The sequence below is a fragment of the Megalops cyprinoides genome, chromosome 13, assembly GCF_013368585.1.
Source record: "Megalops cyprinoides isolate fMegCyp1 chromosome 13, fMegCyp1.pri, whole genome shotgun sequence".
Taxonomy (NCBI): Eukaryota; Metazoa; Chordata; class Actinopteri; order Elopiformes; family Megalopidae; genus Megalops; species Megalops cyprinoides.
This window is the reverse complement of record NC_050595.1, coordinates 32,501-57,500: the sequence shown is the minus strand read 5'-3', so window position 1 is coordinate 57,500 and position 25,000 is coordinate 32,501. Positions and strand designations below refer to the sequence as shown.

The following is a 25,000-nucleotide window of genomic DNA, read 5'->3' as shown; positions in this document are numbered from 1 at the left end:
ATGCGTGTGTGTGTATGTGTATGTGTGTGTGTGTGTGTGTGTGTGTGTGTGTATGTGTGTGTAGCTGGTGCCTGAAGCAGTTTCACTCAAGTGAAAGTGTCTGTTTTGCACTCAGACCCGTTAAATAGGTTTGTCCTCTAAAGGTCAAAGAAAACTCCATCCGGACCCCCCCTCCAGCAGGGTTACATGCATTATTCAAGTAGGAGGAAGCATTTTAGATATGGAATAAGCTGCCCTTTGCATGTGCATGCATGTGTGTGTGTGAAGATTCCTGTAGGACTTGTTCCTCATAGATGCTCACAGCCACTTCATACTGCCAGGGCTGCACTCTTCTCTGGGTCTTGGAGTTTAATGTAATTAATCATTTTAATTATGTAGGACTGTTCATACATATTTCCAATACAATTTGCGGAGACAATTAAACATTAATAGCAAAAACAATATGGCAAGTACACCTCCACAAGTATAGTCTGTGTAATCTGGAGTATATAGGTACAGTATATATGCACTCCACATTCCTCACTATGTGGCAGGGTAGATTTTCTGCATTTTGTGATTACTTTGTGATTTCTCTCAGATTGTTCCCTGTCCTGTGTGTGATGTCCTGCACCCCCCCCTCCCCTCTCCCCTCTACCTGTCCTTTGTGTGATGTCGTGTGATAAGCACAGGGGTGTGTAATGAATGGCTGTGCTGTTGGGTCTCCTGTGGCCCAGCGGTGCCTGGGAAGGAGCAGGGAGGAGCAGGCAGGAGCAGGGAGGGCAGCGGCCTCCCCGCGGTTACGTGCTGGATGAGGCCTATTTAACCGGACAGACCTCATTCACTCAGACCATTTAGTCCTGATCCAGCTCCCAGCGGGGATCTTTGGTGAGCTGGTCTGAACCAGTCAGCTCTGGTTCCTGAGAATGAGAGAAATCCATTTTTATGGGATGTGTTCAGTGGGGAAACTGGCATCTCACACTGACACTGCTGGAAGTAAACAGAGTAAAGATATGTACAAACCAGCGTTTTAAAGTCATTATCCAGACTCCTCAGATAAAACACACACACACACACACACACCCTTTCAGACACTCACACACGCACACATGACACACATATACATGCAGTGACACACATGGACTAGCCACTGTGTATTATTCATCTCTGTGCATCCTCGCTGTGGCAGATCAGAATGGCAGGTCCTGAGCAGCTGGGTCGATCAGCATAAATGACAGTGTAGTAGGTCAATGCAGTGAGCTCTGACCTGCTGCCAGCAGGGCAGGACAGGGGGCTTTGAGTCTGCAGAATTCTAAACAATCACAGGAGGCTGCTGTGCTGACAGGAGAAACAGAATACTGACACACTCAGCTGCTTTCTACAGTTTTTCTCAATTGCTAAACCAAATTTCTCTAAGCAGAAGTCACTTTTGAAAAACAGAATCACTCTTGCCAAAATGAAACATTTCATTTGCACATTTCAACTGTACTAAGACACTCAAAACATTAAATCATCTATCACTCAACATCAAATAAGCCTACCAGAATATCATAAACTGGTCATCTCACAGAAAATTCAGTATGTACAATGATGAATCATGCCCTCCAGTTACCTGAGTGCAGTGATGGAATGCAGTGGTGTCCCTTATGATTAGAAAGTGTGAGAGATCAGGCCCCGGCTGCCCCCTCTGTCTCCTGGTGGCACAGGGCTCTGCTATACAGGAATGGGGGAATGAGAGTAAGAACAACCTCACTGCAAAAGATATTCATAATTATAGTATCAATCTCCACTGAAAATGATTCAGTTTTGTTTGACATGATTTACTTAAATGATTTGTCTGTCATTTGTATAGAATTGTGTTTATTGTGAGTGTAAACAATGGGAAATTACTTACTTCTTGGAAAAGTTGCTCTTGCACTCATTTGAGTTTTGGTGGTGATCAGGTGGGCAAAGTTTCATTCAACATGGCTTAGCAAGCAAGAAAAACTGTGAGAGAAAGAGAAAGAAAGGGATGCAGAGGGAAAGCAGGCTTAGTGAAAAGTAGTGTAAGAAGTTGTATGGTCTCTCTTGTTCCCCCAGGGGGCACTACAGTGGAGAAATGCAGGTATGGAACATAGACCTGAGGTACATGGCGAGTGACATCTCACCTCATTTGGGGGTTGGACAATTCCTGTTCATGCTCTTTATCAACAACAACCCTCCCTTCACCAACCTCTTTACCCCCACAAGCCATAGCTGCAGATGTGATGGCTCAGTAGACTCATTTACACATACAGAATTTTCACAGAATCTCATCTGACCACACAAGATACCCAAACATGGACCATTTCCCTCTCTTCTTTAACATTCTTCTGCTCCTTCTCCTTCTTCTATCTTAATTTTTCTACCATGTTACATCATTGAAAATGTTCCAGTCCCCGCATGTATTTTCAGCCAACAGGATGCTAGCACTGAGTGATGACAGCACACTGGATTCTGCCTTCAAAACTCCCTTTTACATCAGGAATGGATTGTAGAGTCACTAAAAATCCGGCGTTATAACAAAATGTCCAATCACAATTCATTTGAAATGGATGTTGTATTGAATTCTAGACTGACACTACTAGCCAACCAAGACTAACATCAAGATGCTAATTGGTTTAAACCTGAATGGCCCAAATCTCCTGACATAATTTACTGCAACTTCTTTATTAAAATCCAGAAATCTACTAACTACCTAGATGAGGTGTATATTCATTTTATTTTCAGTCAATTTTCTGTCAATGAGTAAGTGTGCTACATAACCAGTATATTAAGTCATTTCTAGGTAGCTAAATTACTAGCTACCAAAGTTTATTTTTGCCAGTTTTCCATCAGTTAGCTAGTGAGGTAACTCGCTCGTTGTTTAGCGTAACTCAGCATTATTTTAAAGGCAGAACTCCTGCCTTTGCATTCTAACTCACTGAAAGCATTTTTTGTATTGATGCAATTACGCCATGAAAATAACCTTATCAAATGATATTTAGTCTAACAATTTTAAACTTCCGACTGGCGTTCTCATCTCTGTAATGTCTTAAATGCAGCTGTGTTCGTTGTACTCTGCCGTTACATTTATGACAGGGACGTCATGTGTTTCTTTCTGTTCTTTTTCCTCTGCTCCCAGTGTTGCATTCTAAATGCCCTCTAAACAGTCTCCATTCATCCTGCAGACAGATGAAACCCAGCGTTATTCTACCCTCCCTAGCGATCGTGGCACAGAGCAGCAGTGTGATGTTGCCTGAGCTGGTTGTGGAGTCTGTCAGGCTGTCATAATACAGCAATGAACATGCCAGCACGGGTGGCAGAAATATGAGGAGAAACGCTCAGTTTTCATCCTCTTTCCAGTGAGTGCAGGACTAGGTGGGTGCGCACTGCGTACGTGGCTTCCTTGGGATTTTTAAAGCTGGTTCATTTTTTTTCAGTCGGAGTAGGTTTTTGCACTTGAGTCAGGTAGTCCTATTAGATTGGGGCCCTGCTCCAGCAGGGAAGAGTCATTCTGCTCTTTAACAATTACAGAGAATTTAAAGTGCGGAACACTCTGAGCTAACTATATGCTTAGTATAATAATCTGTGGCAAACACTGTTTTATTTTAACTGCCATTAAAAATGTCCATCCATCCATATATAAGAAGTCTGAGTTTTTACTGCTGCTCTTCTAGCTCCTGCTCTGGGGCTGGTTGGCCACTGCTGTTGCAGAACCTTTGGTGTGTTATATTGTGAGGTACCTGAGGGACTACATCTGCTCTTTGTGACTCCATCATGGTCCTCAGTAACAACAAGATCTGTAACTATGAGGTTAGATCAGTTTCCTCCTCAATCACTGAACCTGAAATATTTACGCACACACTTTTTATTTTGTTTGTTTGATTTGGCACTTGCTGCTGACGTCACCATGCAGCTATAGGCGGCCTTCCTTCCACGTCAGCCTGTGAAGGCGACCCGCTGACCGGACGAGCAGGTGACCCGCTGACCGGACGAGCGGGGAGAAATACACTTGGTGGAATCTTCGAATTTGTCGGAGGTGTTTTTTTCTATTGCTTTGGATGCAGTTTGGATGGGAGAGCAGTTTACAGCATTTGGTTGTGGCAGTCATTTAGATGACGTTGTTAGGTTCTCACCAGGACACCGGTAGAGGTTTGTTTGAGGCCTACAAAGACCGTAGTGCTGGGTCATTTCGAAATGCTGTTTGCCCTGTTGGGACTCGCAACACAGTTTTTGGAGACACCGATTTACCGTCAGCTGGATTTTCACTTTTGTGCCATTGTTTTTATTAAAAAACTAAACTGAACAAACCACTGCTGTGGTTCTGGTGGCTGTTGGTGTCCAGAAGATAGAGTTTGCAGGTTCACCTTTTCTATGTTGGATTAAGAGGTCTGCCTCATGCCACTGAACTAGTGTGCTACCTAAGCTGTTTATTACACCACTGCTAGGTAACTAAATTACTAGCTACCACATTTTATTTTTTGCCAGTTTTCCATCAGTTTCCAGATGGCAAATTAATCGGTACCTGTCAAAGTACTACTTAGTGGTCAAAACATCTGGAAATAAGGGTTTTAATATTGTATATTTATTTTAAAACCATGTCCTTTACCACCAAGTGCCAACCGGGGAAGGCTGGCTGCAACACAGTTGATCTTTTTGGTCAGAATTAGAATGAGGCCTGGGGCAGAGTTACCCTGGATTTCTTTTTCAGTACGGAAGGTACCTAGAGCCAACGTTGACTTCAACCTACAAGACAGCATTATGTTCTTAGTTTCTATCTAAGGCTTAATTACTTCATTACCTAGTCTGAGGTGGGAGTAATTACCTGTATGAGTGTAATTGTAGTCATCATTTGGATTGGACGTCCAATGGCCTGTTTTTCCTAGTTAACTGAACCTAGTGCTTTACCAGGCAAGAGAAATTGAATTTCAGACACAATACATTTTAACATTCCCACAAACATTCCTGCAGTAACTGTGTGCTGCCACAATATTAAAACAATGCCATAAGGTTGTCATGCATCTGCCAGGCAGTTCATTGGAAAGAGAAACCCTGTGGCAGAGACATTACAGACAAATAGTTTTATTTGTGACAAGTTGTTTTATTTGTTCAGTGGGATATTTTCTCTGTCAACCGTTTCAAGGAAATAGAAGTTAGTTCTTTTAAAGGCAAAGGGGACAGTGCCTCTCTGCAAGTGTTCATCAATAAGTCCTACAAGAGCTTTGTCCTTGGTATGCCAGATTTAAATTGCCCTCAGTTCTTTTTTCTTTCAAATACTAGGATCAGGTGAGTGAACCAACCTACCCCATTTATCATTATGTACCAGAATGAGTAAAAAGACTTTGAGCATGAGAGTGAACGTTTATTTGACGACTAGAACTTCAAATGAAGCTAACGCTGTTACTCGATTAGTTAAGTGATACATGTAGGATAACATTGTTGTATTATGTGGATCACTTCTTAGAGCTGTGTCCTTGGTGGGGGCAGTGCAGATGGCTCTATCTGACCTGCTTTCTTCCAGATCTGTCTATTTCTGGACCTCTTACATTATTCAGCCTCTGGGCACGGAGCTGGGCTATGAGGCCTTGGATTGGGTGGGTCCACAGCCAGCTGGCCAGCATGCAGTAGCATGTAACCGCAGGGGATCTGCCTATCCTCACATGAGACACCAGTTCATGTGGTGGATGTAGTATTATTCTTTTGTATTTAAATTGTTAATCATGAGTTATCAGGGCACCAGCTGAGGAATTTAATCTAAACATTTAGAGAATTGAGGGGTTCAGTGAGGGATTCATCTAAAGGGAGAGGATATTAAATTTGCGGAGTCAACTTACTGAGTAATCAAGATAACACATTTCATAAACAAAAACATTTATTAGCAAACACAATTTTTACAAAATGTAATGTAAGTGGTAGTTTAGTGAATAGGTATTGTTAGAGAGTGAAGGAGGTGAAGACATCGAGAATCTTGTGCTCAGTCTTTCTCAGGTTCCCTCTTTGGCTGGGCACAGCAGGAGGTGGTGTGTGGCTTTTCTGCTCTGTGCTGGGTAGGGCTGGATCTCCGACCTGGTTCTCTCTGTGTGCTGGGTAGGGCTGGATCTCCGGCCTGGCTCTCTCTGTGTGCTGGGTAGGGCTGGATCTCCGACGTGGTTCTCTCTGTGTGCTGGGTAGGGCTGGATCTCCGGCCTGGCTCTCTCTGTGTGCTGGGTAGGGCTGGATCTCTGGCCTGGCTCTCTCTGTGTGCTGGGTAGGGTTGGATCTCTCTCCTGGCTCTCTCTCTGTGCTGGGTAGGGCTGGATCTCTCTCCTGGCTCTCTCTCTCTGTGTGCTGGGTAGGGTTTGATCTATGGCCTGGCTCTCTCTGTGTGCTGGGTAGGGTTGGATCTATGGCCTGGCTCTCTCTGTGTGCTGGGTAGGGTTGGATCTCTCTCCTGGCTCTCTCTCTCTGTGTGCTGGGTAGGGTTGGATCTCTCTCCTGGCTCTCTCTCTGTGCTGGGTAGGGTTGGATCTCTGGCCTGGCTCTCTCTGTGTGCTGGGTAGGGTTTGATCTATGGCCTGGCTCTCTCTGTGTGCTGGGTAGGGTTGGATCTCTCTCCTGGCTCTCTCTCTCTGTGTGCTGGGTAGGGCTGGATCTCTGGCCTGGCTCTCTCTGTGTGCTGGGTAGGGTTGGATCTCTCTCCTGGCTCTCTCTCTGTGCTGGGTAGGGCTGGATCTCTGGCCTGGCTCTCTCTGTGTGCTGGGTAGGGCTGGATCTCTGCACAGGATTTTGGGTTCTTCTGTAGATGTCTGTGGTCTTCCTTGCTCAGAAGCAGTGTTCTGGGTTCAGATTACCTCAGAGATTTTCTGCATGAGCTAAGGTTCCTTGTAAATATCACTAACACGTTCACTGAAAATGAAGTGCTGAACAGAGGTTTGTACAGTCTCACTCAGTCTTCCATTGCAAGCTTCCTAAATTTGAACTCCACCTACTTCATTCAGCAGATGACAGCTTCTAGTTCAGGAGACTAAGGAAACACTCAGCATGTTTCAAGGTACCGTTGGTCCCTTGGTAGAGCCAGGAGAAGGAGAAGGAGCAGCAGACTTCATGAAAACCTACAAATGTACCTTGTGCTAATAATTGCTAATACTAACTAGATGACTGGTGCCATTGATGCTTCTAGTAGAACTAGGGGGTTACAGCTGCAACTTGTAAAAGTTAATATATGCCAGAGTGAATATTAACATTTATAATGTGATGTTATTGTTGGAATTCATAACTAATATAATGAATGATAGGAAGAGTGATACTCTGTTGTATATGATAACTGTGAAAGCTTTGTGTGTGTGTGTGTGTCCTGAACAGGTCTCTTCTCTCTCATCTCCTCTTTCTGACACTGATCTGCTGTTGTGCTTTTGTATTGTTGAAGAATGCATGTTGACATTTACATTGTCTGTTCTAATTCTGTGTAAAGCCCATATCATACAGTAGGTTATCTTCAAGGTGTGCACTGTTGGCTGAGTTAATTTCATCTAGACTAATCTTTTTTAAATTCAACACTAAATAGCTCCATAGTTGCATAGTTGTTTGGTAAACAACATTAAAGAAATCATACATTTGTTGTATCTGTTTGTTTCAAATAGAAGACATAGGATAAGAGGAAGCATAGTATGTTAAGATTTAGAATCTCTTGAATTTTACATCCTTATGTAATGTTATCTGTAGCGGAGCAAGCAGGGGGGCAGGGTGCAGCTGCCCCGGGCCCACGGTTCTTTCATTTACAAAGGGGCCCACCTTGGGCCCAGTCTGCTTGACTGAACATGCATTTTTGTTGTTTAGTGGAATATTTTGAATAAAGTTTGTTTGTGTGTCTTGATTCTGGCAAAAAAAAGTCAGACTGAGGGCGTAATGGTTTCAACCAACCCCTAGCTAAGTTTCTTGCCGCAATATTTATTTTGAATGAGCACAGACACATAAGATTTACAGAAAACTTTATTCACTGTCCAGTATCCTTGTGTAAGTGTACAAACAGAAAAATTACACCCTCTGTTCGAGTCCCAAACTAGGAACTAGGCAATCACCAGCTGTCTTATTTTATTTCCCATCGTATGGTATTTTTAAATACCACTGCTGTTGGAATATAACAACTCATTGTAATCTGCATTTCTCTCCATTCCACCCTTCCATTTCTGTAAGTTTCCCCTTGGTTCTGTCTTGCATCTGTTTACATCCTATAATAGGCTGTATAAGGGCCCACTTCAGGTCCTCACCCACTCTGCAATGACCCATCGCCTCCGCCCCTGAGTGTTACAGTGTTGTGTTGTCAAAATGAAATCTCACAAATTTATGCAACCGAATCCTTGGTACATTTTTGTTTAATTATGCATATACCCCAGTCATACTGACTATACTACCTTATCCAATAATTTAAAAAACACAGATTTAGTTTGGATTCAGTGCTGCTGTCTCAGTTTTTTAAATCACAGATTTGGCTTTTTCATTTTTAATAGAGGGAGCTGTGAAATTTGATTTTTTCCCCCATGCTTTTTCGGAGCTCCAGCTTCAGTGCTGGTGACTTCAGACTTGCCTTGGATTTGAGGTTTAGTGACTCGACCAGAACACTGGTGTCAACCCCTCTATCTCCCCAGCGTTAGTTTTGAAATGAATATATAATAAATAAGTAATAGCTGCATGACTTGTCTACAGTCTCCCTAAACGTACTCAAGTTACTCCCCTCCTCACCTCACTTCACTAGCTTCCTATTGTCACTTGCATCAAGTTTAAAACCTTGGTACTGGCATACAGGACAGTGAATGGGACAGCCCCTTCTCGCCTACAACCGCTCTTCAAACCTTATGTCCCTTCAAGATCACTGCGCTCTGCATCTACAGGGCAACTGACTGTCCTACCCTGACGGGGTCACTCTTCTCAGACACGATCCCTGTCTGTACTGGTCCCTCGGTGGAATGAACTTCCCACGGGGGTTAGGACAGCGGAATCACTGGCCATCTTCCGACGCAGACTGAAGACCCACCTCTTCAGACTATATCTCTGTTCCACTTCAGTCCCCGCACCCTAACACTTGCTACTTCGTATTTGATGTTAATTTTACATTTGGTATTGTGATGTATTTTGATTCTGTGTTCTAGGGACTGACATATCATAATATACTCTGTGTCTGTCAGATTGCACAAGTTAACTTGGTAGGGCTCTAATAGTGTTATGCTCACACTCACTGGTCTGGGAGTGTTGTTAGCCCGGTCTGACACTGTTGCTCATTTAACTTGAATGGATGCACTTATGTTCTACTGTGCTGGAAGTCCCTCTGAATAAGAGCATCTGCTAAATGCATGCAAGGTAATGTAAAAGATTCAGGTCTGATCACATGATTAACAGATATCTGTTTACCTTAAGATCCTACCTCTGTGAGGATGTGCACCACCCCTGCTTCCCTAACAGGAGCTCCCACACCTCTGTCTTTGTCAATGTGCAGATCTGGACCTACGATATTTCTGGTGCTGGAGCGGCTTTGAAGACTACCTGCTTTTCTGTTTTGCCTTCACCATGATGTGTGCCTTCGTCACCTTCCTGTTGCTCGACTCTACGCTGTTTGTGGAGACACTTGGCTCATTGGCAGTCCTTTTTGAGGCCATGCTTGGCCTTCCACAGCTGCTGCAGAACTTTCAGAACCAATCCACAAGGGGCATGAGGTGGGATTCGCAGCACTTTGACATTGAAACACTGAGACTCAGACGCTGAAACACTGAGACTCAGACGCTGAAACACTGAGACTCAGACACTGAAACACTGACACTCAGACGCTGAAACACTGACACTCAGACGCTGAAACACTGACACTCAGACTCTGAAACACTGAGACTCAGACGCTGAAACACTGACACTCAGACGCTGAAACACTGACACTCAGACACTGAAACACTGAGACTCAGACGCTGAAACACTGACACTCAGACACTGAAACACTGACACTCAGACTCTGAAACACTGAGACTCAGACTCTGATGCTTTGAGACACTGAGACACTGACGCTGTGAGACACTGAAACTCTAGTACTGATACTGGAGACAGAGTCACTGATGATCCTGGAAAACACTGGACACAGTACAGGAGATTGAATGAGTGGCATGAAGTCACAGGGAAATCTCAGGAAGGGCAAAGACATTACATACAAAGGGAGAGACACAACGACTACATTAATAAAAGGATAAATTATCTATGAAACTTCACTTTCCCTGCTTAAACCACACTCAGCTTTTGATGGCCGGCATAAATGCCTGCATTGCTCAGAGCGTGTCTGCATAATGCAGTTATCCAGGGGACAGAAGGGTGATGGGAAAGAAAGTAGCTGTGAGTCTCAGAGGTTTGCTGAACTATGCAGTGCTGGGATGCAGTAACATGGACAGGTCAGGAGGTCATGGTTTTTTCATTTCTTTCAATCTGAATGTGTCCATGATCCTGCATTTCTACATTTAAGAGGAACAAACCAGCCCCACAGCTGCTCAGACAACATAAGAAAATGTAGCCCTCTAAAGTGTGCGAAGTAAAAAATATGTATGTATACTTTCAGACCCACGTTGGCCTCTACACTCACACTTTCTGTCCTAAAGGACATGAGAAATGCTCTTCTCCTGTGCAGAGTGTCAGCGATTTAGAGCTGAGATTCCTCTCTCAGAATCTCACTCTTTCATTCACTCAAAGCAAGCTTCTCATACTGGGGGTCGCAGGATTGCAGGGCATCGCATTCAGATTAGCATTATTAACTGACAGAGAATTAAAATAAATGTCTGAAGTATGCACCAAAAAACCTTCAGCCTAGTGGAGTTTTCTCAGTAATACAGTTTCATGTTTTATGATGTAGAATTATGAAACAGAAATATCAAGGTAACTGTCTCCATTTGCTATGTCGTTATGTCAATGCAGCGCTGTACCTGAAAGGCAACTGTCATAACTCCATCCATAGGTCTTGAGAGCATGAAAATATAATCTATCAAACCAGCAAGATATCAATGTTGCAAAGCAAGTGTGTCATTCGTGCTTGTCTCTCCTGTAGGGTTGTGTTGAAAGGGTGGTTCTCCTGTTTGAGCTGTGATGTGCCTCTTAAGCACACAGGGACAGTCATTGTTACCTTTTACACCCTCACCTGCATAGTGCGAATCGTACATTTTCTGTGTTTATGCCCACTTTTCTCCCTTCGGTCCACACCCTCTAACCCTTCCAGCTAGCTGCATCAGCTTATCAAGCCATATCATAAAGCTGCTCTGACTGCTGCTCCACACTGCTGCCCTGACCACTGCTCCACACTGCTGCCCTGACCACTGCTCCACACTGCTGTTCTGACCACTGCTCCACACTGCTGCTCCACACTGCTGCCCTGACCACTGCTCCACACTGCTGCCCTGACCATTGCTCCACACTGCTGCTCTGACCGCTGCTCCACACTGCTGCCCTGACCACTGCTCCACACTGCTGCTCTGACCGCTGCTCCACACTGCTGCCCTGACCACTGCTCCACACTGCTGCTCTGACCGCTGCTCCACACTGCTGCTCTGACCACTGCTCCACACTGCTGCTCTGACCGCTGCTCCACACTGCTGCTCTGACCACTGCTCCACACTGCTGCCCTGACCACTGCTCCACACTGCTGCTCCACGCTGCTGCCCTGAAGACTGCTTCACACTGCTGTCCTGACCACTGCTCCACACTGCTGCTCTGACCACTGCTCCACACTGCTGCCCTGACCACTGCTCCACACTGCTGCCCTGACCACTGCTCCACGCTGCTGCCCTGACCACTGCTTCATGCTGCTGCCCTGACCACTGCTTCACGCCGCTGCCCTGACCACTGCTCCACGCCGCTGCCCTGACCACTGCTCCACGCTGCTGCCCTGACCACTGCTCCACACTGCTGCTCTGACCACTGCTCCACACTGCTGCTCTGACTACTGCTCCACACTGCTGCTCTGACCACTGCTCCACACTGCTGCCCCACACTGCTGCTCTGGCCACTGCTCCACACTGGGGGCAGATACAGAAATGTGTGTGTGTGTGTGTGTGTGAGAGAGGTGAGCAGTACTGTATTTGGTACTGTATTTGTGTGTGTGTGTGCGTGTGTGTGTGTGTGAGGTGAGCGGTAGTGTATCTGTGTGTGTGTGTGTGTGTTTGTGAGGTGAGCGGTAGTGTATCTGTGTGTGTGTGTGTGTGTGTTTGTGAGGTGAGCGGTAGTGTATCTGTGTGTGTGTGTGTGTGTGTGTGTGTGTGTGTGTGTGTTTGTGAGGTGAGCGGTAGTGTATCTGTGTGTGTGTGTGTGTGTGTGTGTGTGTGTGTGTGTGTGTGTGTGTGTGTGTTTGTGAGGTGAGCGGTAGTGTATCTGTGTGTGTGTGTGTGTGTGTGTGTGTGTGTGTGTGTGTGTGTGTGTGTGTGTGTGTGTGTGTGTGTGTGTGAAGTGAGCAGTAGTGTATTTGTGTGTGAGAGAGAGAGAGATGAGCAGTAGTGTATCTGTGTGTGTGTGTTTGTGTGTGTGTGAGAGAGAGAGAGAGATGAGCAGTGGTGTGAGTTTCTGCAGGGTCAGCAGTGGTCTGTTGAAGAGACTCTGTGAACAAATGGAGCTGCTGATTGAATCGGCTTCCTTTCTGCCCCAGTGCTGGAAAATGAGCAGAATTATTCATACCCCTTCAGGCCAGCAGAGAGGAGAGAGTGTGAGAGAGTGAGGTGGAAAAGGAGGCAGGACTGTGTTTCATGCATTTTATTCACTGATTGCTGGCTGTGTGATGGAGTGGCATAACTCCCTGCTTTAAGCTGTGCATATTGTGCTGAGAGCAGGTAATGTCAATATAAAGAATCCTGAGTGGTTTTCTCTCCCTTTCACTGATACAAACAAGATCAGTTCATTTTCAGCAGTGCATGTCTCTTGCTCTTGCTTGTCTATTTATTCCAGGGAATGTCGTGTAGAATGGGTATTACACACTGTGTTTGTACATTTAAAATAATCCCCAGCTGTTTGATGTATCCTTATTCATTAATAAAAGAGCATTTTCACAGATTGTACTCAATATCGTGACGAGGCTGACAGATGTTGTGTTGACAGATGATGACAGACTTTGGAGTACCTCCAGCAGCTTGTTAACTGCTATGTGATAAATCCAGGTCTGCCATTTGTATCTGTCCATCACTTCTGTCTTTATGGGCCCTTTTCAGGCGTGAGTAGGCCAGTGCTGGGCAGTCTCAGCCAGGCTTACACACAGGGGATGGAGGGACAGCACTGACCGGAGATCAGAATCACAGTGTGGCCGTACTGTTACTGTCATAAGCATCAGTAATCAGCTCTGTTGGGATTTCCAGGAATCAGGGGAGTTTGGTCTAAATGCTCGTCCAGGTAACAGGTGTCATCTCTTTCGAATGGCCAGAAGAGGAGTAGTGTGCTGGAAGACAGTGATCACAGTGGATGTGTGGGAAGAAAGTTGGGGGTGATATGTGACTGAATTCAGTCAAATCTGCTTTGTTGTCTTTGTAACTGGAGCAGATCAGTCTGACTGAGGCTCAGGGTAATGAATGATGTCAGAACTCAGGCATGGACTGAGGCACAGACAGGGAAGACTGGTACACGAAGGGGTTTATGGAGTCCAAAGGGTAATCCAAAAACAGGGTCAAAACAGGCAAAGTCCAGAACCAGAAAAACACAGCAACCAATACCAAAAATCAGATCCAGAGGAAAACAGGAAGCGCAACGGAACGGAACCGGCAGGCAGAAACAGAAAAAAGAACGGCGAATAGCGTAACAGAATACTGAGATGAACTGGCAACAGGACAAGAGACAAGCAGGGAAGATATAGGGCTGGGCTGATGAGGAGATGGGATGCAGGTGCGCGGGCAGGCAGGTGGAGACGATCGGGTAATCAGGTGGGCGGAGACAGGGTGGAGAGCAGGGCAGGGCTGGAACACAGGGACACATTAAACAAGAGCACATGGACGGGGAAAACAAAAACAACCGGCTAAGATGCCGCAGTCCTGACATATATACATATATGAAACCTATTTAAGAAGCTTATTGAATGAATATAAATAAAAAGCACAAATAAAATAGATAAATAAAATACAGAATTATTATCATCTATTTGCTTAGAGGTCAACAACGGTTTTATAGTGTGATTTAAAGAACATTAGTAAATTTCAACACACATTTCCCAAAACAGAGGAGAATCTTCATAACTGCTGTCTGCGTAAAAGGTGCTGAGAATGTTGTTAAATTGATCTGATAATAACCGAGTGGACAGTCTGAGGCATGCAATTCAGTAGAAGTATGTCAGGTACTAAATGGAAATCAATAAAAATGCAATAGAAGCATTCTATACGATAAGAATGATATATGTTATGTGCAATTCTGAAAAGAAAGGGGGACAGCACGTTTGCATACTCTGTATTATATGAGCATTGTAATGCTAGAGAATGATACGTGATTAAAACATTTATTGTGATGATTCCTGTAGGTTCACTGTGACACAGTAGGAAAGAGTTATTTTCTAACAATGCAGTTAAATTTTCACAATTATCCGGAGGCACTCATTAATCTACAAATGCTTTATAAGTGAAAGATGCTCTTACGAAGGTTTTAAGGATCAAATTAGCCTTAAAAGGTGCTTAGGGAAGGAGGCTGTGATTCTTCCTGTACCCCTTAGACTTTTCCTTATTACCTGATAGATTGCAGTAATATCCTCCTCCAGTGTCCTAAATCACTTTGGAGTGCCTGGTGCTGGCCAGAGGCAGATAGGCAACCCCTTTGAGCCGGGTGCTGCTCAGTGCTTCCTCCTCTGGGGCAGGGAGTCTCTCCTTGCCACTGTGGCTGTAGGCTTGCTCTGGGGGGTCAGGCTCAGTATCTCTGTTAAGCTGCTGTGTGACAGTGTCCTTTGTAAAAGCACTTTCCAAATGAAATTAAATCAAATGGATTTGAATGGCAGTCCTGCAGTTTCAGGCAGCAGGGAAGCACACTCCCTCTTGTCGCTTAGGAGGAGGGGAAGCTTTTGCCTATTGCTTCTTGAAAACACATTATACAGTTTATTATTTGAAAAAAACATTTGCTCCTATTTCAATGTATTTTTTCACATTTTGTCATTTTGTCACAGAACAGTTTCTCTTCTCTCTCCTCCCTCTCCCTCCCCCCTCCTGTCTCTCCCAGCCCAGATGAAGGTATCGTATTGGTTCAGATAAACAGGGATCTTTTAAGCTCTTGAGCAGTCACTGGAGTCTCTGAAGCCAGATAAGGCCTTTGTGCTCAGCCAAGGCTTCCTAATCACTAATTTCTTTACTAACAGACGTCCTTCTTAGCCTCCTCCCCTGCTCTAACAGACTGCCTTTACAAATGAAAGTCCTCTCCCCTTCTTCCACAATCAGCTCACACTCTGTGGGAGGAGACAGGCGCAGTGGAAGGACAGTCTGCTCCCAGTCCTCACCCTCCCCGAGAGACCCCACCCACTTTGTTTCTGTGTATGTGTTGTTGTGTTCAACCTGCCCAAGTGTCAGGGCAGGAGAAGGATGAACTTTTGGTAGTAATTTATCTCCATTCAGATGCACTGGCTCTGTTCTTGTATGGATAACCCACTCTTCTTAATTACCTCGTTAATGTTTGATCCTCATTAATGAAGTGTGCAGTCTCCAGAGCAGAGGCATTATACAGCAGGAGTGCCTGTGCTCTGAGTGGAAGGGAAGGTTGAAAGCCAGTGTTACAGTGGAAGGAAAGGGAAGCCTGTAGAGCACAGCTCCCTCTGTAGCAGCAGAGGACAGATCATTGCTTTAGGATGAGCAGAAATGATAGAAATAGCTTTCCCTGTGGAAACCCAGTTGAGGTTGTAAACCTGCCTCATACAGTGTCAGGACATCTCACAGCTGCACCTGCAGCCCCCCCTCACACAGACTGATCGTCATCACAGCCACACCGCTTCGAAATTGGAGGGATTCTGCCATTCTGCTGTGCTGGGACAGCTAATGCCACACACTGGCAGGATGTCACAGAGCAGAGGTTATTTAGGGAAGAGATTTAAGGCCAGATACCAGAGAGGGAAGAGGTCAGGCAACAGAGACCACCCTGACTGTCCTCAGGAGTCATTATCAGTTCCTCAGGGAACTGACACCCCTTCAGGGTGACTTCATAAATAGGCAAACACAGTATACACAGTATATGTATGTCAGCAGGTGGAATGTGGTCATGTGATGGGGGTGTAGAGTGTGCAGGTGAAAGCTAATTTTTCCTGCTTGCTTTGTCTTTCAGTGTGAAGATGGTGCTGCTGTGGCTGGCAGGGGATGCCTTCAAGACGACATACTTTGTGGTGAATGAGAGCCCCGCCCAGTTCTGGATATGTGGGGCTGCCCAGATCCTTGTGGACGTGGCCATCCTGCTGCAGGTGTTCTACTATGGCCAGGAGACCAGGGCCAAGCTTGGCTGACCACACCCGCAGTGGCCATGCCCAGATGTCTGTGTCCTGCACCACTGTGTCGTAATCAGCAGCTTGTTCACAATCTGCCCTCGGTGGTGTATTTTAAATGAAACGCGTTTTGGGGGATTCTCTGAGCCCCAGTGGAATAGGTGCTGCAGGGAGAGTCCCACTTTCAGCAGCAGCTTCAGGGTCACTACAATTAAAGAAAGTAAATCACCTGTCAATCACAGAGAATAAATCACCTGTCAATCACTATCAGACAATACATCACCTGTCGTTCAGTCAGAGAGTAAGTCCAGTATAGACCACTGATGTGTAGTTGCTGTTTAGACTTTGGCTGCTGGTAAAATCTTTCTATTTTATAATTTTATAACTATGTTACTTCTGCCAAACATACATAACGTGAGGCTGTTACATTTAAATAACAAAGGGGTTTCATTGTACATATTTTGAGACTCAATTCACATTACAGCTCATTTTTGATTATCAGTTCTATCAGTCTTTTATTAGACATAAAAAGCTTTGCCAGGATGTTTTCCAGCTATAAGTGATGCCTCATTCCCAATGGTACTGTACAAATGGTCTGTTTCTGTTACATTTTTATATCACATTTTCCATAATTTAGCAGATGTTCTTATCAAGAGTCACTTGCAAAGTTAAACAATAGTGGAACAAGATAATTTGCAAATACCACAGTGAAAAGGATACTGTATTAAATATTCCTCTATTTTATGTAATTTTTGCTGGCCATATTTTTCATGCCTCTAACATGCCATGAATCACATCAATGGTAAATGAACTCAAATATAACTCATCAGGAATGAAACAGATTACCTGGGGTAGAAGTTAAGGTGTAATAGTAAAATGTCATGGTTACAAGCTGGGGTGTGAATTTATCACAGAGGCTGTGTCCTCCTCTGTGAGTTTGGAGTCTATGCTACATGCACCAGACCCACAGTCTCCCATGCTGTATCCTGCAGCATTACAGCAGGTCTCACTGCGTATCTGCTGGGCTGTAGCGTGGTTAGCGATATTGCTAACTGTTCACTGTTTGGTTTTATGGAATCATGCCTTCCATAAAACAGGTCAGCCAGTATGTCTACCACATACGGTGCTGGACGCACAGAAGGACATTAGTTCCTGTAGCCCCCCCCCTCTGTCAGCATAGCATTCAGCCATCAGCTAAGCCTCATAGACCCAATGTTAGCAGTTTTCCAGGTCTTCTTGAAACTAATATATATATATAGAGATAATGTGAATTTGACCAGGACACTCCAGAAAATACTCTGCCACTGTTTTGATAAGTGCCATATAATCATCAGTTTGTACAAAGTCAGGATCTCTGTTGTAGCACTTCACCCAGAGAATGACACAGCACATTTTCTTGGTACAGAGTGAGGAGGAAGGAGCACTCCTCTCTAACATGGTTTTCTCAGGAGGTCTCCCATCCACCATTAACTAAACCCAGCCCCACTTTGCTTCGGCTGTATGGCACCAGAAAGCTACAGTGTGGTGCGATTGCTAGCACGTACATGGTGGCTTTTATGTTACAAACTTATATATTAGCCTATATACATACTTACTTTTGACAGCTCTAAAATGGAGTTCTTTATAATACTTATTTGAACTAAGATTGGAATGTTGTACATACTATATGTATGGAATGAATTAAAGTTTTTATGTACATGGTGTACATATTTTGTAAATTATTCTGAACACAAGTACTGTATATTTATGTTGTGCTGACCTGAGTTTATTCTCATATCATTTTTAAAAAGTTTAATTTGTTCATTCATTCATTCATTTACATCATAAAGACAGCCTAAAATAACAGGGTGTGAATGTGATAATGGAGCAGGTACGTGTGATATGGTTGGCAGTGCTCCCACCCCTCTGTGAGGGAGAGCCATGAAAAGACAGAGCACAAGGGAGATGCAGGCTCACAATGGCACCGATTCCCAGAATTCTCTGTGGGTGAAACCCTGCTGGATTGTGTGGCATATGAAATATTAAGGCTTGTCAGCCTAGATTATGGATGAGGAATTGGTCTCTTGATATCCTGGAATAGTTTACTTGACTTGAAAGGCCACAGATTAATCGTGTGTCATCACCCTGAGAATGCTGGGTGATAATGGCTTGAGTACCAGCATCTGCTGTGGATCCCAGTCAAAACTAAGGCGGTACACGCACTGGAACAAATCCTACACAATCGCGCTGGCTTTGGGATTTCAGATTGTGCGAGACAGTGACAACAGACACACTCTCCCCTTTCTGAGCTAAAGGAACATTCTGTCATAACTTGGGGGCTGAACCTGAAATCAGAGATAAATGACAACATTTTAGTGTGAGGGTGTTTATCCAACAGGTCTGTTAACAGGGTAGGCTATTTAGGTTATAAATTCATTAATCATTTAATTAATGCATTTATCTGTTTAAGGAATATCATCTTTTTTCATATTTTTCACAAGCAATTTTTATGGGATCCCAGTCTAGGTGAGGGAACTAATTAGCTAGCTAGCTGAGTAACTTTGTGGAACAAGTTTGTGTTATTTTGCATTGCACCTTTTTTTTTTTTTACATCTGCTTTGGAAAGGTTGTTCCCATTTATAATAGGGATAGATTCAGCTGCTGCAATGAAAATGGGATAAAATGGAAATGATCAGAGCAGGATCGGAGCCGAGGGTTAGGGTTAGAGGTTGTTACCCTGAGCAGAAAGAGGGACTGTTTCACACCACTAAACCTACTAAGCCGCATTTCCTGTCTAAGCAGGGAAGGGTTATTGAGGCAAAGCACATTTTCTGGATTTCATTTTCATTTATAAAATTTTACATTTGACCAAAGGAATTTGTGGCTTTTTTATACACAGTTGTTTTGTCATCCTTGTCTGGGTGAGGGAAGTGCAGCTAGCACTTGGTACCCTACCCAAAGTACTCAGGGGTATGAGCTAGTGTCCCCTAAAGGCTGCCCTTTCCTGTGTTTTTAGAAGGTTACTTAGCTCATCAGACTGACATTGTTACATAAGTAAATGTATATGCGTGTAACTTAAGTCTGTGCATGACAATAATGCATCACTTTGCTCATTATTTCCCTCGTAACATTACCCACATCAGCTGCAGCATAGCGCCCCCCCCCCCCCCCCCCCCACTCTGCCTGGCCTGTTCTCTGCCTCTCTGTGAATCCTATCTTTAAAAGGATTTAAAACTGATATTTAAATATAAATGATTTTTGCACATCAAGATTTAAGATTTATTTATTTTATTATTTTATTTAAATTTATTTTGTAAAGTATTTCGTTTGCAGCTCAGATTTGAGAAAATATATTAAATCTTTTGGTTTTGCAAATTGTGGTTAAGGTATAAACTAAGCACTTGTCTTAAAACTAAATGTTTTTTAAAATCCAAATTCAAGATTTAACTATATTTAAAAAGCATATCTTTTCTAGATCTGTGCGTTTTCAATGTATGTATCCAAAGTGTGACAGGACCAGAGGCAAGACAATGAGTTGTGCAATAAAATCTGACACAGTGTAAGGAAATATGAGGAAACTAAAATACTTTTATTTTGACGGATGGAACACTGCCAAGAGTTCTGGCTGAAATAAAAAATAAAACAAATACCATCTCTGTTTGGGAGACTAGCTGAATTGGCATGGTCCCTCTATTACTGGCCAGCTAAGCTGGTTACCAGGGTAGCAAATGGATCCAAAACAGCAGACAAAAGCATAGTCAACACTCCAGGTTCAAAACGCCAATTCTCAGACAAAAAAGGGTCGGTACACAGTTCAGAAAAGACTCAGCACTCATCAAAACATTCCTTCTTCCCCATCTACACTTTCCCAAAACAGTACCCCCCCCCTCCCCACTGCCTGACTAGGACTTTATTAAATAAATCCTAAATGCCTTCAGCTGAGCTTGTCCAGGCTGGCTGGCTGGAAGATGTGGTCCGGCCCCAGTGAGCCAGGGAATAGAGCCAACATGAAGGAACATATTGCCCTTCCACCACCATTCCTGCAGTCGCATCACAGCAGGTTTATTCAGGGTACCACATAAATCTCACAAAGTGGAAGATGTAGTTTAAATCTTGAAAAAATGTATATTTATCCTCAATCTGGGAAATGCATGAAAATATGTTTTGCTCTCCTTTGGTGCCTTGTAGTGTCATAAATGTAATTATGGACTGGTGATTTTATTCCCTGTTAATATATAATACAAATAAAACATATACAAAATGCCATACACCCCCCCTCCCCCCCCACACACACACATGCACACACAGTGTAATGCTGTGTATATACATTTAAATTGTATATCAGAAAAGTGTCATGTTTCAAATTAGCCATTAGCCACATCGATGTACTCCTGTTAGTTGGTGAAACTGAAGCTGGGTGGATGTGGTCAGAGATAGAAATGGCTGAAAGCAAAGGTCAAGGGCTTAGAAGAAACAATGCAGATTAGCAACTGAGACCTTGAACGTGCCTCAGTATGGCCCATAAATATGATTTTTTTTGTCCGTTCTGAGTGTTCTTGTCCGCAGTTGCTTTGCAGTGGACTTGTCTACAACACAGAAGCTTTGTCATTCTGTACCAGATGCAGTTTTAGAGCTCAAACTCTTGAAATCTGACATGAAATTTGATGTAACAGGAGGTAAGCCAATGTCCACGAGGACACTCTGATGACAGGGCTGTGGCAGGTCCATGTGATTCACTGTATTGATACACTGGAATGCTGAAAGCATGTCAGCGTTTGGAGCCTCACAAAGCACTCTGTGGGTACATGGCTTACAAAGTGGAATAAATGGCAGGTACTGTAAGCAGTGCCCTATCAGTGATCCTGTGATTCCTCTCACCTGAACACAGCCATCATCTGATACATTTGAAGGGTCATTTGCAGGATTTAAGAGGTAGAGGCAGCCTGTTTGGTGTGAAGACATGGAGTTATCATTGCAGAGACTCATTGCAGCTCTTCCCTCAGCTGACTCTCATCTGAAAGTGCAGTTTCCCATTACTCTACACACAGACCTGTCTTCCCAAAGCAAGCCTTCACTCTCTGGTCTTATATCCTCCCTCCAAACTCATTACTGCAAGCTTGTTCTGAGGTCAATTTCCATGGTTCAATTCTATTCCAGGTTCAGGTGTTTTCCATTCTGGGTACCACTTAAATCAATACCTATTTGTTTTAATTTCTATTCTTTTTAATCACAGTCTGTTCTTTCTTTTCAGCTTCTCCTTATTTGTCATCAAGCTGAACACTCATTCAGAGAAAAGCTACTCATGAGGCAGTTACTAAAGTAACATCCATCTTTCACTGAACTCGGTCTGAGTGCTCAGTTCATTACATCCCACATTCAGACAATTGAATTTGCAGCTTGGAGTCACAGTTACAGCTGTGTCTGTTCTCAGAGCAATTTGCCATTTTGAACACAATAATTAGGATATGTACTGATATGACTGATATAGGTCACCATTCTCAATTACAGCAAATGATTTATTTCAGATTGCAATGACTGATTCCAGCTGGGGCAGGGAGTGGGGGTAACTGCCACTGTCGCAGCCATCATTTCCTGGGCACCCCGGGGGTGGGGGTGGGAGAGATGACCCTTGTGGGCCATTCCTCCCCCTGCTCAAAAATGAGGCACACAGGTTTGTGGGTGCAGGTGAGCCTGATCCTTTACTACCTGCTCAGTATTTGTTTTTCCATTAATTTAAAAACAGATGATACTTAAATGTGAGCAGAGTTTGGGGCAGTGGTGTTCCAGCCAGTCCTGCTCTCCTTTACCCTCCCCTCACTTACATATCATGTCCTCCCCCTGTGTCTCTATAGCAAACCATTTTAATATTTCTTCACTTCAGCTAATGCAAATTGTGCATATGTATAATTCATTCATGACTAGTGATATATTTTGTTTAATTGATAAACATTGTTTAATATCATTGACGTCATAGCATTGACTTCTATGGAACCTCCAATTTAAGATATCTAAGATATCTAATTAATTAATGACTAGTCATATTTCCAGATCAACATATCCCAAGATGTAATTTTGACTAGTCATAATTTAAATTCAATGTATCTCTAAATCAGTTATTATCAGTCACGATATTAATTTTAGATATCTCTAATTTAATTATGCCTTGTCATACTTTCAATTCAAGATATCTCTAAATATTTTAAATAAGGATATCTAAAATGCAATAATAGATGTCTGAAATACAGTTTTGGCATGATAGAAATGTATTTTTGAAATGTTTAGGCATCATTCCTACTTGTCAAGAATGTCATTCTGACACATCAGAATTCAGTTATAAGTATCTGAAATTGGAATTATGGCTAGTTGAAATTAAATTGCGATCAGATAAAATCATTTTTAAACAAGTGAAAATTGAATAATGGGGATCTGTAATTATAAGTAGTGGTAAAGGAATTGTTGAATTAAATCTAAACCTGTCCTGCTGTTTGCTGCTGTTTACCATCAAGGGCAAATGCAACACCACAGACACGCCAGCTCCAATCCCAGTGAAGCTGTCATCCTTCAGAGGTGAGTGATGTGTCTCAGCTTGGCCTGATTCCCACCTCGGCTGGCAGGTAGAATGGAAAATATAGCAAACACATTCCACTATTTGTTAAATGGAGCCTGGATTCATGTGACCCCCAACACACACACACACACATACACTACTGCTCACCTCACACAGGCACACTCGCACACACACACACACAAATACACTACTGCTCACCTCATACACGCACATGACCACACACACAGACACACGCACACATACACACACAAAATACACTACTGCTTACCTCACATGTGCACACACATACACACAAATACACTACTGCTCACCTCACACATGCGCACACACACACACACAAATACACTACTGCTCACCTCACATGTGCACACACGCACACACATACACACAAATACACTACTGCTCACCTCACACACATGCAAGCACAGGCTGCATAAGATCACCGCAGGGACAGGGGCTCAACCCTAAGGCACTGGGGCTGTTCTCTCTGTCATACACCTCTGTTTACCAATGTTACTGTCCAATTTACCTAGCGTTTCCAGATTCAAGAGTGGTTTCATGAGCCCCGGGATGAGGTGAAACTGCTTCCACGTGCTTCCCACCCACCAGATCTACCCATCACGGAACCTACAGAGGAAGGTCTGGAGTGTAGGGTACAGAGCAGATTTCCACCTCCTTCACCTATTAAAGAAGTGGGGGCTTCTTGAAGAATGATCCAATATCCCACTAGAAACAATTCAAAGCCTATATAACAGCATTCTAAGAAGGATTGAAGCTGTTCTAAGCAGCCCAGCTCCTTATTATTTAATAACTATGCATAACTGTTTGGCATTTCCTTTATATAGTTTTCACCCTGTAACTGCAAACTGTGGCAATAACAAAAACTGTGTTAAGGTTTTGTTGTATTCTAATACTTTTGGGACCAACATCAAGCTAGCAACAATAAGTACTTATACGTCATGATTATGGTTAAATATGTCAAAATAATGACTGTGAGTCATTAGATAAGAGTGAAGGTTGCTATTGAAGTGGTTATAGTGGTATTGTTATTTGGCCTGGAGTCTGAAGAAGGGATTGCACCTGGTTGTTGACCCCTGACTGGACATCATAAGCAGGGAAAAGTGAGGGGGAGATGGGACAGAGGAGGGATGGGATTTTTATATTTGTGGAAGGGACTAATTTGTCTAGGTTTAGTTAATTGCATAGGGATTGTCTGAAAATTCTCCCCCTGAGAAGGAGGAACTTCATAGTTGGGAACTTACATTATTGTGAAAGGGTAAGGCTAGGAAGGGGGCTGAGGGGAAAGGCTAACAGCACTCTTAACATGTCTTCAGGGTGAGATGAGACATCATGGCAGTTTTTTACCAGTGTTTGCCAGAGTTTTCCTGTCTTGACTTTGGAACAAGTTGCTCCTCAAAGATTTACTGTCTTTCTGCAGGGTGCTGATTTTCATGACATTGGTTTGTCCTGAGAGAGGAAATAGCTCTTTAAAAAATGAAATAAAGCAGGGAAACATGACTCTGGGTGAGGCCGAGGGCAATGAAAGTGATCAGGGTGCCTGTATGTGGTCAGGTTTCAGGAAGCTGCTCTGAAGGGTGTTTAAGAATGGAGGAGGGGCTCATATCGACATGATAAAAAAGAGGAGTCTCAGTGTCTGGGATGGGATTACAAGAAGCAAGCGAAGCACTTGTAGTGTACTTCCGACAATGTAAAATCTTTAGATCATCTGAAGAGTATAGATCTTCAGGTCCTCTGTGTGTATCAGTTAGATGCACATTATGCAGTCTTTGCACAAGAACCACTCAGATAGGTCAATTTCAGCAGGGTGATGATGTTTGACTTTTCAAAAATACTTTTTTTTTTAAAAGGTTTCTGTGTTCAGGAGAAATAGAAATGCTGATGCTGCCCAGAATGGGCACATCTGTGAGGTTTGTTTTCATCTGTTGTTTAATGTAGTTTAACCAAAATATAATATGGCAGAAACAAGCACAATTATAAGGAGATCCCTCTTTATGAAGAAGCTAATTTTTTTAAAAATTGCAGAAATTCAATAAATAAATAAATAAATT

At 43.4% G+C, this 25,000-nt stretch overlaps 1 protein-coding gene across 1 annotated transcript in view; it reads left to right on the top strand.

The window, feature by feature from the left end:
- The window catches only part of si:dkey-246g23.2 (solute carrier family 66 member 2), a 26,504-nt gene extending 9,232 nt beyond the window's left edge, over window positions 1–17,272 (top strand). Inside the window, exons 4-5 of the mRNA XM_036543975.1 lie at window positions 9,446–9,662; window positions 16,231–17,272. Of these exons, the coding sequence (XP_036399868.1) occupies window positions 9,446–9,662; window positions 16,231–16,405 (392 nt within the window). The 3' untranslated portion in view covers window positions 16,406–17,272. The remainder of the gene's footprint in view (window positions 1–9,445; window positions 9,663–16,230) is intronic.
- Window positions 17,273–25,000: the final 7,728 nt, after the last annotated feature.